The following is a 16,360-nucleotide window of genomic DNA, read 5'->3' as shown; positions in this document are numbered from 1 at the left end:
GCCCGGGGTTCATGGGTTCAGATCCCAGGTGTGGACCTACACACTGCTCACCAAGCCATGCTGTGGTAGCGTCCTACATACAAAATAGAGGAAGACTGGCACAGGTATTAGCTCAGCAACAATCTTCCTCAAGCAAAAAGAGGAAGATTGGCAACAGATGTTAGCTCAGAGTGAATCTTCCTCACAAAAAAAAAAAGACTGGACAGACTTTTTTGTTGTTATTATTGTGCTTATCAAGAAATTTCCTAATAAGCTTTACTTATTTTTGACAGTTAAGCTTTACGTCATTCTTTATTCTTCTGCTCAGATTCCAGTGTTCTTGGGGAATCTTAATTTGTCCCTCAAGATGAAATACCTGAGAGAGAAAGAGCTTTGCCTCCCACCAACAACCCAGTTTAGTAGCATCCCAAACTTAGAGGTGTTACCCTTCCCTCAAATATCAAAGCAATCTCAGGACTGACTGCTGTCCTTGCCATCCCTCTATATAGTGGTGACTTAAATAACACTGATATTTAATATGTATTTGGAAGAACAAAACTTCAGTTGGAAATGTTCTAAGTCTGTGGTGGTTTTAAAACACAGATACAGGGGCCGGCCCCGTGGCTGAGTGGTTAGGTTCGTGCGCTCCGCTTCGGCGGCCCGGGGTTTCACCAGTTCTGATCCTGGGTGCACACATGGCCCTGCTCATCCAGCCATGTCGGGGCAGCGTCCCACACGCCACAACTAGAAGGACCCACAACTGAAAATATGCAAGTATGTACTGGGGGGCTTTGGGGAGAAAAAGGAAAAATAAAATCTTTAAAAAACAAAACAAAACAAAAAAAGCATAGATAGAATTGTTTGATACTCCTCTCATCAAGAAGTGGGCTATCAATGTTCCCTACCCTTCAATTCAACAAGCTTGTGATTGCTTTAACCAGCAGATTCTGGACAAAGTGGTGCTATGTGACTTCTGAAAGTAGGTCTTAAAAAGCCATGCAGCTTCCACCTTGTTTGAGAAACACATGCTCTTAGAGCCATGAACTGCTATGTAAAAAGTCTTACACCCCTGAAGCCACCATGCTGTGAAGAAGCCCAGGTCACACAGAGAGGCTACATGCAGGCACTCAGTCAGCCCTCTGAGGCTTCTCAGACCATCTCCTCGAAGCCTACCCACCACATTGGCCATGCCCCTCTAGGGTTCCAGTCATGAGTTCTCGGAAGCCCCATGCTCTATGGACCCACCCACCTGAGCACTCAGCCCACTCAAAGCTCCCTGTTCCTGAGTCCTCAGCTGCTGCTCAGGCACCAGACATATGAGTGAAGAAGCTTCCAGACGGACTGTAGCCCTCAGGCATTTGAGTTATCTCTAGGTGAGACACTAGACACAGTGAAGCAGAGACAAATCATCCCTGCTGTGCCCCTTCCTAATTCCTGACCGAGAGAATCCAAGAGCATAAAAAATGATTATGAAATTATTATAAAATGACTATGAAACACTGTTTTATGCAACTAAGCTTCAGGGTAGTTTGTTATCCAGGATGGATAATCTGAACAAAATCTACCAACTATTTGGGAAAATATCATCTTTACCTTTGATCACATTTAGAAATCTAGTTTCAAAAGTTAGTTTACATTTTCACTGATGACTAAAATTATAGAGTATCTTCCTTTCAACTAAAAATATTACTATTCTTGCTTTCTTCCCTTTCATCTTCTTTAGGATGGAACATTTGGTTATCCTCTGTGAGTCTTTCAAGTATATATATATATATATCTCATTAGGGAATGGCCTTTTAGTTTTTCTTCCCTAACCACGATAATCTTGGTTCTATCTTTCTTTAAGGTTCTTTTTTCAATCACTTAAGTTGATTTTGTATCGTGTTATCTCTTTACTCTATCATTTTCTAGTATTCACGTCTATTTTAGGTTATGGAACACACAAGTAAGTAAATTAACCTAAGATCTAGCCAATAAGATCTAGTCAAAATGTATAACTAGAGGAAGATCACATCACGGTTGCTATATTCTCTGTTTCCACTTATAGACATTAGCATTGTATTTCCTTTTTAAGCCACATAGGTATGTTATTGATTTATAATCTTATAGCTACACTAAACCAAATTCTGGTACTTAATTTTTTTCCCCTATAAATGTTCTACCTGGAGCAAGAATCTTGGTGTACTAGAAAAAGTATAGGGTTTGAGCCAGGGATCTAGATAAGCAATACACTGTCTAGGTAATCTTAAAGTAAACAGCTTAAAATTCCTGCATCAATTTCCTAAAAAAAGCCATTATGAGGCTCCAATTTTCAACCAAGATAACAAAAAATCCTGCTCCTAGCACCAAAGGTCCTGTATCTTGCCTTCTACCATTATCTATTTCAGCCCCATTTTTATATTAATATAAATTTTACAAGCAAGTTTTATTCCAACATCTATATCAATAATAAAAATGTCTTAGAAATAATACCTTAAAAGTACCATTTATCCACACCCCATACTATCAATTGGATTATCATTATCTACATGTTTAGTAAATTATCTCAAAAAATAAAATTTAAAATGCATACCTTCCTTCTTCAAGTTCCTGATCATGTGCATGTGTGTGTATGGGGAGTAGAAAGAGGTATTTCCCTTAATAGGAAGGGATGATGCCAGAAGAGCCAGGTTCAACTTAGTTATCATAGCATGTGCCTCTCCACCTTGGGTTTCACAATGAATTAACAAATAAGAAGAATCAGGAAACATAATATCTGATACTTTGTTTTTAAACAGAAAGGCACTATTATTACAGAAAGGGCTACTTATAACCAGATCAAAACAAACCTATGACAGACAAAATGCCAAGATAGCAACTTCATTTTGAAGTCACTTACTACATAGAATTTCACCTGCGTAGCTAATATTTGGCAAAAACATTAAATTAACATCTATATTATTATAAGTAATATTCTTAAAAATATTAGCAACTACCACTTTTGAGTACTTGCTTAATACTAGTACTCGTGCTAAACTTTAAATACATATTCTTACTGAATTCTTAAAACTAAAGCTCAGACAGATTCAATAACCTTCTCAAGGACAAACAGTTTTTATGAAGCAGAACTAGGATCTCAACCTAGATGTGTTGCTCCAAAGCCTTTGCTCTGAGCCACCAGACTACTGTGGAGGAAATAATTTAGATAGATCACAGAAAACCTCATACCTCCTTTTGGTTATATTTGATAGCAAGTTTTAGACGACTTAAATTCATTCTTTCTTCTAATAATCCCCGTTTGTCAAGATGCTCATCATTAGACGTATGGTTTAGGATAACTTCCAATTCGCGTGAATTCCGGGCTTGTGCAAGCAAATCTTTAGCAAACGTTTTACATTGCCGAGCTAGTTCCTCATAATCATTCCTGCAAAATGCAACAGTCTGTTCTTAGAAATGTCACTTCCATCTTCTAATGAAGCTGTTCTCACTAGAAATTTTGTTACTCAGTGACATTTTAATTCTAACTGCTACACAAAATCTGAAGTCATTTTGTGTTGACACTCGAACCTACTAGTAGGTACAGAAATTCTCCACAGCTTTGGGGGAAAATGTAACAATTATGTTCCCTGTGTTCACACTGATAATCTTAGATGAGCACAGCGTTCTTTTATATGTAATGATATTTCTAGAAATTCTGATAATATTTATCAACTAGCTGTTCTTCACTTAACTCACCTGCCTTCACTCTCTAGAAGTTTGCTACAGAATTTCCTTTTATGTTATTTATCTAAACAATAGAAACAATATCTTAATGCTATCCAATAAATATTATATAATTTTTAACTAGAGGTTTTTTCAATAAGTCTACAATATGTTTATGCATTTCTTATATTAAAAGTGTTTTGATTCATTTTTAAAGTGCTCACTTGAACAAAATTCAAGTTAGAAAGAAAGATAGTGAAACATGCCTAGCAAAGAATTCTCTTTCAGAATCACTTTCCCTGAAACTTAGGATTTAACTGCTTGTTAAAGGCATACCTAAACCAATTTGTAAGAAACTAAGAAGTTTTAGTAGATAATTCTTTTAAAAAATAGTAATTACATTAAACTTATGCCTGAGCATAATAACAATTTAAAAACGAAATTAGAAGTCAATAATTATAAGTCAACTGCCATTGGACTTCAGAAAAGAATTTTTTATTCAGATTTTTTTTTTTCCCTTAAAGGGAAAGGAAGGGAAAATAGGAAGATTTCTTACTGGTTAATCGTTCATACAATGGGGTTTTCAATGAACTGGCTGCATAAAATCATACTCAAAGAATTAAAAATTTCTTTTCCTTACAGGCTAACATTTTTCTCATCCATTCTTTGCATTGACGATAATGCATTTGTTAACTAAAACTATCTAAGAACAAGTAGTTGATTTCTTTAACAAATGAAGTATTACCTGCTTCCTAGTCTAGGCATCTAATTGCAGATGGGAACATTCATCAAAAGTGCCTATCATCACAAAGATACCTTTAGCTAAACATTGACAGACCACTAGATTCAGAGGTAAAAATTAATAATTTTATTAATCTAATTTGCTTAATCTCTAACAGATTACTGGAAAACTAATTAGCAGCTGTATAGTTTAGATAGAAATAGAGTAGACTAGAAGCCAGGAGTCCTATGTTCTAGTTACAACTCTGCTCCTACTTTCATTGTCAACTCTGTCCCTAATTAGATGCTGAAATCAGTAAGACATCTAACCTATATAGATCACTTTCCCTGTCTAGGGGATTGAAGTAAACGGGTTCTATGATCACGTCAAAATCTAACTTCATTATTCTATGATTACAATATAATCATAGCAGTTGCTTCAAATCCTTTTCTGAAGGAGTTGAATGAATTCTATTTTATATGATAACTCAGAACTCTAATTATGAGATTATAATAGGAAGCTATTCATATTTAAAAGGAATAATTTATTAACAGCCTCATGTGCTAATAAAGTTAAAAGTAGGAACAAGTTACATTTTAACCATGTCTTATGTATTAATCAAAGTATATATTTTATGTCACATCAAGTTTAAATAAATTTTAATTTATCCAAATTAAAATACAGCAGTTCCAAACTTGAAAACTTATGAATAGGCATTTTTTAAAAATTTCTAGAACTCAGAGCTATCAAGAACACAGTATATACGGTTGTTAAGGCTAAAGAAAATTTTAAGCTTCTCACTGTCCTTGCAGGAAGCAGAAGTTTGAACTTTCTCCATCTTGTCAAGTCACTGGAGGAATGCAATGCAACACATGGGGCTCCAATATCAGCCGGACTTGAAAAAATAGGTGGGAATAGGTGTGACTCCCCTAGAAACCTCACAGTAGGGGCTGGCAAGAAATCTCGACCAGTTCCTTCTTCTTCAGAGAGCACCAGGGATGCTTTAACATAAGGCGAAGTCTCAGAGCTCTTCCTCAAGTCTACTAAATGTAGTTTTCTATGGACTATTTTTTTTAATGTTTAGATCAGTAGTTTAATAGGCTGTTTGTCTCAAAGCTCCCCTCCCCCACCCCCAACTCACCTCTCTAAGGGAATATTGTAACAGTGATTCTTTGGGTATACAAAGTGCCAGAAGTACACTTAACTCTTCATTTCAGAAGAAAACTCGACCCTCTTAATCAGCAGTATTTTACTTTTATGTCTACATGTTATGTTTCTCCTAACAGAAAATCTCACCAAACAGTGAAAAGGGACTATGTCTGTGCATGAGAAACATCCCTGACACACAGAAAGCATTCTGTTTTTGAGAGTTCTGAAGGATCAGGCTCCGAGGGCGAGTACAGAATCTGGGAAGGAGGGAGGAAGGACAGAGAGCAGTTATAAACGAGTTTGCTGAAGGCTCCACTCTTCACACTGCTTAGAATGCCTTTGGGGTCACTGAACAAAGGGGGGATTTAGGATAGCATGAGAGTGGCAGAGGGCAGATGGGGAAGGAGTGACCTGAGTAGCACCAGCGTCTGTTCCATTGAGGGAGCAGGAAGATCCCAAGTAGGCGGAAGCAAGGTGTGGTCATCTTGGATCAATATAAATAAATGCAAATAAATATAAACCATAATTTGGCTTATGAAGACACTCAGGCTGAAAAGATTCTGGAGAAAAAAAAGGCATTATGTAATTTATAATTTCCATTCATTCCCACCTGAATTCCACTTCCACAAGGCTTAGTTCTTTTAAATCAGCACTCAGTTCAAATGCTCTCAGAATTGGATCTTCCTCTGTTAACATTATTAGAGCCGGACTGGCCAAACATCGATATATATCAAGACGAAACCTGTGATAAAATTTGATTCCATAAGGTAAAATAAACTTTATTATACACATATGATCAGCATTTTTAACCTATAATTTTCATAAATTTACAATTCAAGTATTATCAAATTAAAAGAAAATAAAACAACCATAATATATATTTATTACAAGATAATGCATAAAAAAGACTTAAAAATTAAATATTTTGAGATATAAATATTGAAAAATTTTATATTTATTGCTTTTAAGGAAATTATTTTAGTATTTCTTTTCATAGGTTCAAAACTTTGTATTGCTCGATCCAATTTAATTTTTAAAAATTTCTATTCGTGAACTCAACATTAAGTGAAATATGCTAATAACTAATAAATTTTGAATATGATATAGATAAGTATTAAATTTTTCCTTCCCCAATGAAGACTACTTTAATATGATATATATATATATACATCGTATGACTCAGTTCAACCAGGTTACTTTTGAAGGATATTTCAAGTCTTAAGAACGAAATTATTCGTTTATGCATAATATCTAGCTAATAGAAAAGTACTCCTTTTACCTTCTGTAAACTAATTAATGTTCATATTTCAATATAGTCAATATATTTCAATATCTTATTAATTTATTAATTTGGTAGACATTATATAATGCATATCTCTCTTTTAAATATAAATTTAATACATCTGTTATTAAAAAAACAAGCAGTTTAGAAACATGATGCTCTCAATTCTCCTCCTTCCGACAACTCTACGCCCTCAAAGATAGTTACATTTCAGAGAACTGCAAATATGCTTCCTGATATTTTCTATTCACACACAAATATAATCAGACATGCTACATAAAGGGACAACTTATAATACATCAGGATCTCTTTCTATGTCACTATGTACAGAGCCACCTCATTACTTCCTAAAACTGGACGGTTCTTCATTTGGTGGAGGTCCATGAGATCTCCATTAATGGACGCTTAGGTTGCTTCTAATTTTTTACTTCTGTAAATAATGAAGCAATGAATATTCTTTAGTTCATACATCCTTTGCACACTTAGAATTGCCTGATAAAATGGCATATGTATTTTAAATTCTGATAGATGCTTCCAAAGCACTAACAATAAGGAGAGCCCATTTCCCCTCATATCTTCATTAATACTGGACATCATCAATTTTTTTAATCTTTGCCAACCTAAGGATGAAAAATGGAATTTTAGAGTTATTTTACTCTGAATTTCTTTAGAAGCTTGAGCATCCTTTCATGTTTACTATCCATTTATACTTCTTCTGTAAACTGCCTGTTCATTTTTGTTAGCCTATTTTTCTGGTGATTATTCATCATTTTCATCAATTTGTAAGAGCTCTCTCCATATCAAAGAAATTAACCCTCTGTCTAGTCAAAAGTGTTTTAAATATTTTTTCCCAGATTTCTCTTTGTCTTTTTACTTTCCTTGCAATGGAGTTTTCTATGTGGAAATTTAAAATTTTTATTTAAACAAATTTATTGAAATAGTCCTTACTCACTCTATAGGTTTCATGTCTCACTTAGATACAAAAGTAGCCCTGTATAATGCATTTTAAAACAACAATATTTATGAAATCCAGTTATGATCTAGCTATTCAATTAACTGGCACAATTATCTGTATCTGAAGTAAGGATTTCTGAAGAGGTATTTGCCGACACTGAAACTGTCCAAAAAGCTAAGAAAATATGTATATAAGCAACTTACCTTTCTGTTTCCATCAATGTCTTCATCAATTAATTTTATCGGATTGTTTCTAAAAATGACTTTTGTATTAACTTACATTATCATGTCTCAAAATATATTAAGGATTAGCGACGAAATGCACAGGAAGAGTGACTGCTAGTAATGGTGGCAACCAATTATGCTGGAATCATAATGAAGTGCCATTGTGTGGAAAGCATTTAGATATGATCTGACAAATAATGAGGCTGCCTCACTTTACAAAATCTATCATTTATGGTATTCAAAACACTATCAAAAGTAACGGTGGTATGAAGAGGTTAGTGGTTGCACAACACAAAAAATATGCATAAAACTGGACAAAATGATATTTAAAAAAATCAACCATTTCAGGCCACTGGAAAGTGTCTATTGAGAATTGCTGACTACTGAAAAACTGCCAGAGCTTCAGGCAAGAATGCCTGGAATCTGTGGCTTTCTTGACTGAAGCTGCCTCCGTCACCCCTGCCCCCAGTTCAGTTAATGAGAACTGCAATTTTCTGGCCTGAAGCTGGTAAACCTGTACTTTTGTGCCAAAAGAAGAAAAATCAATTCAGTGGGAGGCAAAAACTTACAGCTTTGCTATCTTTGGTGGAGATAAACAGGGAAAACCCATAGCTTTGCAAGACAGAGCTTGCAGTCTGAGTTGAAGCAAACAGTGGACCAAGCAGAAATTTAACAGAGAAATCTTGAAAATGATAAAAGCCATAGAAGGATTACTAGAAGGGCTCCACAGATCCTTGGCTGACTAAAAAAATCAGGCATGTGTGGGGAACATTAGAAAGTTTGGTAAGGAGAAAACGACATGGAACTCTTGAGAAATGGCTACAATTTTGAATGTATTCGCCAATGAACCCACAGATTGATCAGGAGTGGGTAGAACCCTTATGAGCTCAAAGTGTATTAACATAACCTCTGCCTAAATCATTGGGTGACCTAGGCAGACACTGAAATGACCCTTAGGAATCAATGTTAAAAAAGAAAAATAAGAATAAAAAAATAAACTAAGCACAGAGATCAATGATTATATACCATAGGTAGGCAGCTTCTGCAGACCAGGAAAGTAATTTAAAAAAACTCCTTAAAAAAATAAAACAGTATCTAGAGTTACTACAATATATACTAGACTGTTCAGATTTCAAAGAAAGAAATACTAGATGTACAAGAAAAAGGTAAGCTGTGACTCACTGAGGAGCAACATCAGAGTGGGGAAAATAGACTTCACTAAAATCTTCCAGCTAGTCACTAAAAAAATAAACAAACAAATAATAACAATTGCCAGGAAACAGAGGGGACTAGCATACTGAATTGCTACAATATATTATCTAAAATGTCCAGTTTCCAGCAAAACATTGAGAGACACGCAAAGAAACAAGAAAATATAGCCCATATCCCAGAAGAAAAAAAAGGGAACAGAAAATGCCTGTGAGTGACCAGATGTCAGATTTAACAGATGTCAGAAAAGGATTTCAAAGTAGCCATTATAAATATATTCACAGAACTAAAGGAAAGTGTGATTAAAGAAGTAAAAAAGGACATAATGACAATGTTGTATCAAATAGAGAATATCAAAAAGAGAGAAAAAAATTATGAAGAAGAACAAAACGGAAATTATATAATTGAAAAGTACAATAACTGAAATTAAAATTCACTAGAGAGGCTTGTTATGGGTTAATTGTGTCATCCCCCTCCCCCCGAGTTCATGTGTTGAAGTCCTATCCACCAGTATCTTAAAATATGACCTTATTTGAAGATAGGGTTTTGCAGTGGAAACCAGTTAAAATGAAGACATTAAAGTGGGCCTAAGTCCAATATGACTGGTGTCCTTATAAAAAATTTGGGGGGATTTGGGGACAGGTACACATATAGTGAGATGCCATGTGAACAAGAAGATGGCCAAGGAAAGAGGCTGGAACAGATCATTCCTTCACAGCCCTCAGAAGGAATTAACCCTAACAACATCTTAATTTCAGACTTGTAGGCCCCACAACCGTAAGATGAGAAATTTCTGTTGTTTAAGTCACCCAGTTTGCAGTACCTTGACATGACAGCCCAAGCAAAATAATACAAGCCTCAACAGTAGATCTGAACTGGCAGAAGAAAGAATTAGCAAACCTGAAGATATATTAACAGAGATTATGCAAGCCAAAGAACAGAGAGAAGAAAGAAGAAGAAAATGAACAAAGACTCACAGAGATACGGAATACTATTAATCAAACTAACGTAACATACTCATAACCAAAATAAGCAAAGAGATGAAAAAATTTTTGAAAAAATAATAGCCAAAAACTTACCAAATTTATTGAAAAAGAAAAAAAGAGACACATAGAAAACAAAAAGTACAATGACATATGTGATTACAACCATATCCTAAACACTAAATGTGAATGGTTTAAACAATCCAATAAAAAGGCAGAGGTTGTCAGACTAGATTTAAAAAAGCATGATCCAACTATATGTTGTCTACAGAAGACACACTTTAGATTCAAAGACACAAACAGATTGAAAGTAAAAATCTGGAAAAAGACATAGCATGCAAACAGAAACCACAGGAAAGCTTCACTAACATCAACTTTAAACCCGCCCCCCCCAAAGTGTTACTAGAGATAAAGAGCAACATTTTATAATGATAAAAAGGTCAATCTATCAGGAAGAGAAAACAATTATAAATATATATGTAACTAACAACAGAGCACCAAAATATATGAAGAAAAACTGACAGAATAGAGACATAGACAATGAACAGCAGCAGTTGAAGACTTCAATACCCCACCTTCAATACATAGAATAACTAGACAGAAGATCAACAACAAGAATTGAACAACACTATTAACCAATTAGACATGAGACATCTGTAGAATATCCATCCAATGACAGATTATACATTCTGATACATTTCGAAATTTTAATATTCATCTCCCAGAAACTGATAGAACAACTAGATAGAAAACCAGTAGGATAAGGAAGACTTGACCACTATGAAAAAATATACGATCAAACTGAAATTTATAGAATGCTCACCCCAAAACAGCAGAAAATATATTATTTCAAGAGTACCTACAATATTCTCCATGTTGGATCACATGCTAGGCCACAGAACTAGTCTTGATACATTAAAAAAAAAGAACAAAATCATACAAAGTACATTCTCCAAATTAAGCAATGGTTTCCTAGCTATGATATGAAAAAGGAGGTCAATTGGACTCCATCAAAATTGAAAACTTTTGTGTTTCAAAGTAAACCATTAAAAAAGTGAAAAGACAACTGACAGAAAGGGAAAAAGTTCTGCAAATCATATAGTTGATGAGGGACTTGTATCTAGAAGATAATTCAGTAATAAAAAGGCAGATAACCAACTAAAAACCAAGAAACGGATTAGAATAGACATATTTCCAAAGAAGATATATAAATGACCAATAAGAAGCAGAAAGATGTCATTTATATGAAATATCCAGAATAGGCAAATCCATAAGAAGAGAAAGTAAGTTTAGTTGTTTCTATGGGCTAGGAGGGTGACTGCTAATGGTTATGAGGTTTCTTCTTGAAGTGATGAAAATATTCTGGAACTAGATAATGTTAATCAACGCACAACTCTGTGAATACAATAAAAGGGTGAATTTTATGGTACATGAATTCTATTTCAATAAAACTTATTTTAAAAATACAGTATAAAAACACTGAAACTGTTGGAACAAAATTAGAAATAACCAGTAGAAAGAAATCTGGGAAATCCCCCAAATATGTGAAACTAAAACAGCACACTTTAAAATAACCCATGAGCCAAAAGAATGGGAAGATAAGCCACAAGTTGGGAGAAAATAATTGCAAAAGACATATCTGACAAAGTACTGTTATTTAAAATACAAAAAGAACTCTTAGAACTCAACAATAAGAAAACAAACAACCCAACTAAAAAATAGGCAAGAGATCTAAACAGACACCTCACCAAAGAAGATATACAGATGGGATATAAACATATGAAAAGATGCACGGCATCATACATCATTAGACAACTGCAAATTAAAACAATGAAATACCACTAAATACCTATTAGAATGGTTAAAATGCAAAACATTGACAACATGAAATGGTGGCGAGGATGTGGAGCGAAAGGAGCTCTCATTCACTGTTGGTGGGATGCTAAATGGCAGAGGCACTTTGGAAGACAGTCTGGCAATTTCCTACAAAGCTAAACATATTTTTACCATATGATCCAGCACTTACACTCCTTGGTATTTAGCCAGTGAGTTGAAAACCTACGTCTACACAAAAACCTATACTAGTGTTGGTGAGTACGTGGAGGAATTAGAACTATCATACATTGCTGACGAGACCGTAAAATGGTACAACCACTCTGGAAAACAGTTTGGCTGTTACTTAAAGAGTTACACATACAATCCAGCAATTCTACTTCTAGGTATCTACCCAACAGAAATAAAAACATAATGTCCACACAAAGACTTGTACGTGAATGTTTACTGCCAAAAACTGGAAACAGCTCAAATGTCCATCAACTAGTGAATGGATAAACAAAAAGCTAATCCTACAATGGTATACTACTCAACAATAAAAAGGAACAAACCACTGATATATGCAACAATATGGATGAACCTCAAAAAAAATTATGCTAAGTGAAAGAAGCCAGAGACATAAGTCAGCACATTATATGGTTCTATTTATATGAAATTTCTAGAAAAGAAAAAATTATAGACTTCAGACAGAAAAAAGATCTGTGATTGCTTGCAGCTGGGGATGGGAGCAGGGACTGACCATTGATGAGCATGAGAGAATCTTTCCCAATTATGGAAATGTTAGAATATTGCATTATGGTGATGGTATACAACTGAATATATTTGCTATAAATCATCAATCTCCACATTTTAGAAAAAGAACTTTTTTGAGGCCCTGTGGAGTTATGTGATTATATTCTGTGTAGCTTTCTGGGGTTTTGGCTTCATCCACACCAAGAATACAGAAATATGTAATTCCATATTATCCAAAGTACTTTTAAAACACATAGTTCAACTTAAATATTTGGACAAGCATAAGAGAACTGGAGTAGATGAAGCAAGATTAATTAACAGGCAAAATTATTGAAATGGGAGAGGAAACTTGAATGGAATCCGTAGAGGCAGAAACTCCACAGGAGAGGGAATTTCTAACTTTAACATTAACTGACAGCCATTGATGAGACTCTAGTTTCCAATCTAGCATCGCAGTTAAGAATCACATTTCTAACCAATGAGAATATTAGACAGTAAGCAACAGATATACAACACCAAACCGGTAATAGTCGTTAGTTCTAGACACGGGAGGAGAATTGGGATTGGTCAATATTAAAGTTACAATTTTTACAAGGATTTATTCACGTATTATTTGTGTACCTAAAAAAACATAATTTTCCCCCTAAGGGTTGACTAGACTCCATGCCTTTTTTTTTGCTGAGGAAGAGTTGCCCTGAGCTAACATCTATTGCCAATCTTTCTCTTTTTTGTATGTGAGCTGCTGTCATAGACTGGCCACTGACAGATGAGTGGTGTAGGCCTGCACCTGGGAACTGAACCCAGGCTGTCAAAGCAGAGTGAACCGAACTTAACCTCTAGGCCACTAAGGCTAGCCCAAAATAATTTTTAATAAAAGAATTCCATATCCCTCAGATTAGTCTCATAGTTAACTGATTTTTTCAACACCAACATCCTACTGTCTTGGTAGATACCTAGCCAAGTTTTACAAATTCAATTGCTTTCAGGGGTGAAGTGGGTAATAATGTGAATAAAGCTGAGTGTACACGGGGCTTACAGGCGTTCAAATTCAAAAGCATAAAAAAAACTGTGCAGGTTAAACAAAGTACGTCTGCAAATTAAATTTAACTGGCAGTCCATTACTTGTTATCTCTTCCAATTTCAGTGTTTCTCAACTTTTTAAAAACTTTGCCTTCCTTTAATAGATAATAAAGATTTCATATTTCCTTTCAAAGTTATTTGAAATTTCATAATACATCAAATATTGAGACTAAAACCAAATTGCAGCAATTATGTTACTGAAAATGTTTTCCTAAACTACAACAGTCTACCATCCTTCCCTCTCCCTTTTAAAATTATTGCCCCTAAACCTTATCATCACCGGGAACTGCACCACCTCTGAAATTTAAAAACCAGCATCTTACGAATACAGATTGCCTCACTTCTTATTGCAGTACATTGGCTCTTCAACTTCACTGAAACCTTTACCTGTATCTCTTTTGACTCATTTTGTTAACGTCCTTTTCTTCTGCAGCCCTACTTAGCAATTCCTGGAAAGGACTTTAGTCAAGGTCCTTTGACATTTGCTTAAACTGTTTTCTCAAATATCAATAACAAACTCTCTCAAACTCTTCTACAAATACACCAAACCATTTCCAGTTCCCCAAATAAACCACAAGCCCACACATACCATACTTTCACCCTGCAATTCTTATTCATACTTAAAGACCAAACTCAAGCCACAGCTCCTCTAAAAGCTTTCAGAACAAGCTTTTTCCCCACCTCACACCAAGCCAGGTTAAGCGTTCTCTCCAGCCCCAGCCTCCCACCTCCAGGGGCTTCAACCACACATGTACTTACCAAGCATACTATTTGGAAAGTATTTGTATTTAATATCAATAAAGGATTTTGAAACTAAAAGAAACCTTAAAGATCATTTCTGTTTGTCATTTTACAGACTAGTCATTTTAAAGCTAAAAAGTTAAAGGATATAGCCGTAGCTATTACCACATTTTATCAAAGAGAAACACAGATCGCATTGTCAAATAGACTTGAAAATAGAAAAAATTTCCAGTTAAACCTCTGCAAATAAACATTAAATTGATTCCCAGGAGACTTTCCCAATTTCTGAATTTATGCCTGTCAACCTACCAAAGATCTGTTCTGAAGGTGAGGAAGGAGTGAGGTGCACGGTTTGCAGCTTCAAAGCTAATTTGATAGAGCGCACCACAATCCTCTATTAGAAAACAGTTTGTCAACAGGCTGCCTGGCATTTCTAGACCACATTTTCCATAATGAATGTTACACTTGACATTATTTCAACTATATTTATATGGATAATATATATAAAGGCTTATGCTGAAAATTAGGTTCTCAAGTCTAGCCCTGAACCTTGCACCTGATTCAACATGCCCACATGTGTAATCTTGTTCAACCTGTCCAAGATGGAGTACTTTCTTGTTCATTTACTCCTCAGTTGTTCTTAATATTTTCGACCGAGGAGAAGAGGAAGAGAAAAAGACTTAAATATTATGTGAGAGGGGAATTAAGTGCATAACAGGTTGAATATTTAGTTAGATAGAAAATAATTTTTATTTCCTTATAAATAAGATACAAAGTGGTATCTCCACTCCTTCCACTATTTGAAAATTGTCTTAAATTAATAAATTCTGCTTCCAAAAAGCAAATAGTGCCCCCATCCACCACCAGCAGGAGTATGAGATAAACCTTACTCATAAGTTCAAGGATTTTCTTAACTATTCATCATTTAGTCAACATTCCTAGAAAATGCATAACTCACTGTATTAAGCAAAGGAGCTGGAAGTTTGGCTTCCATAAGTTATCCTAGCACCATATTTCTTAAAAGCTACATAGAAAGAAAACGACAAAAAAACTTCACTGACATATACCTTACTGTATCACACATCTACTTATCAAAATCTTAACTTCTTAACCTGGAATGTCGGAGGCTGTCCTTTTTGTTTTTGGCAGAACACAATGTGCATTCACAGCCAACCGCATGGGGCTTGGGTAGAGATACGTCCTGTTTTAACAGCATTGTAAGAATTTCATAGTTGTTACGATGAGCAGCTAAAATGACAGGTGCAACATCCATTGTTGTTGAATACTCAGGATTCTGAATTCGCTCCATTAGTTTCTGAAAAATATTTATGTGAATATCCAAAAGTTATTATTTGTGACTTCAAAAAAACATATGTATCTGAAGAATGAAATGAAAAAAATCAGAAGGCACAAAGAACATGAGAATTTTAAGGAATATGATAAACACTTTACCGGGACTAAGTTTTTTTGAAACCTCAAAACTTTAATTAATAAATGCAATATAATCATGACAGACAAAATCTTCAATAGGAAACATTCACACAACTAAAAAGAAGCGAGGCTATCTAGAGAAATACTTTACGAAAAAGTGTTTAATGTTCACAAGATTACGAAAATATGCAGAACAAGGATCAAGAACAAGAATTTTAGGAAAAAAAATATAATGAAAAACAGAAATGTTGAAAATAGCCAGAGTATAAATGCATGAGAAAAACTCTAAAACCTTCACCTCTATGGCAAACCTTGTCACAGCAAGAGCGCTGCTTGAGAGGGATAAGTACGCAGGAAGCA

At 34.9% G+C, this 16,360-nt stretch overlaps 1 protein-coding gene across 5 annotated transcripts in view; it reads right to left on the bottom strand.

Moving 5' to 3' along the window:
* TRPC1 (transient receptor potential cation channel subfamily C member 1) overlaps positions 1-16,360 on the bottom strand; it is a 58,099-nt gene that overhangs the window by 26,246 nt on the left and 15,493 nt on the right. For 3 of the 5 annotated variants that reach the window (XM_005601067.4, XM_023621053.2, XM_023621054.2), the window contains 3 exons: positions 15,682-15,884; positions 6,141-6,272; positions 3,187-3,382 (listed from right to left, as the gene is read on the bottom strand). In XM_005601067.4, coding sequence (XP_005601124.3) covers positions 3,187-3,382; positions 6,141-6,272; positions 15,682-15,884 — 531 coding nt within the window. Of the gene's footprint in view, positions 1-1,228; positions 1,414-2,551; positions 2,684-3,186; positions 3,383-6,140; positions 6,273-15,681; positions 15,885-16,360 lie in introns of those variants that run through there. The other 2 variants (XM_070239107.1, XM_070239108.1) reach the window with 2 other exon arrangements.

The sequence above is a fragment of the Equus caballus genome, chromosome 16 (genome assembly GCF_041296265.1).
Source record: "Equus caballus isolate H_3958 breed thoroughbred chromosome 16, TB-T2T, whole genome shotgun sequence".
Taxonomy (NCBI): Eukaryota; Metazoa; Chordata; class Mammalia; order Perissodactyla; family Equidae; genus Equus; species Equus caballus.
The sequence above is the reverse complement of the archived record's forward strand: the minus strand, read 5'-3'. Positions and strand labels throughout refer to the sequence as shown.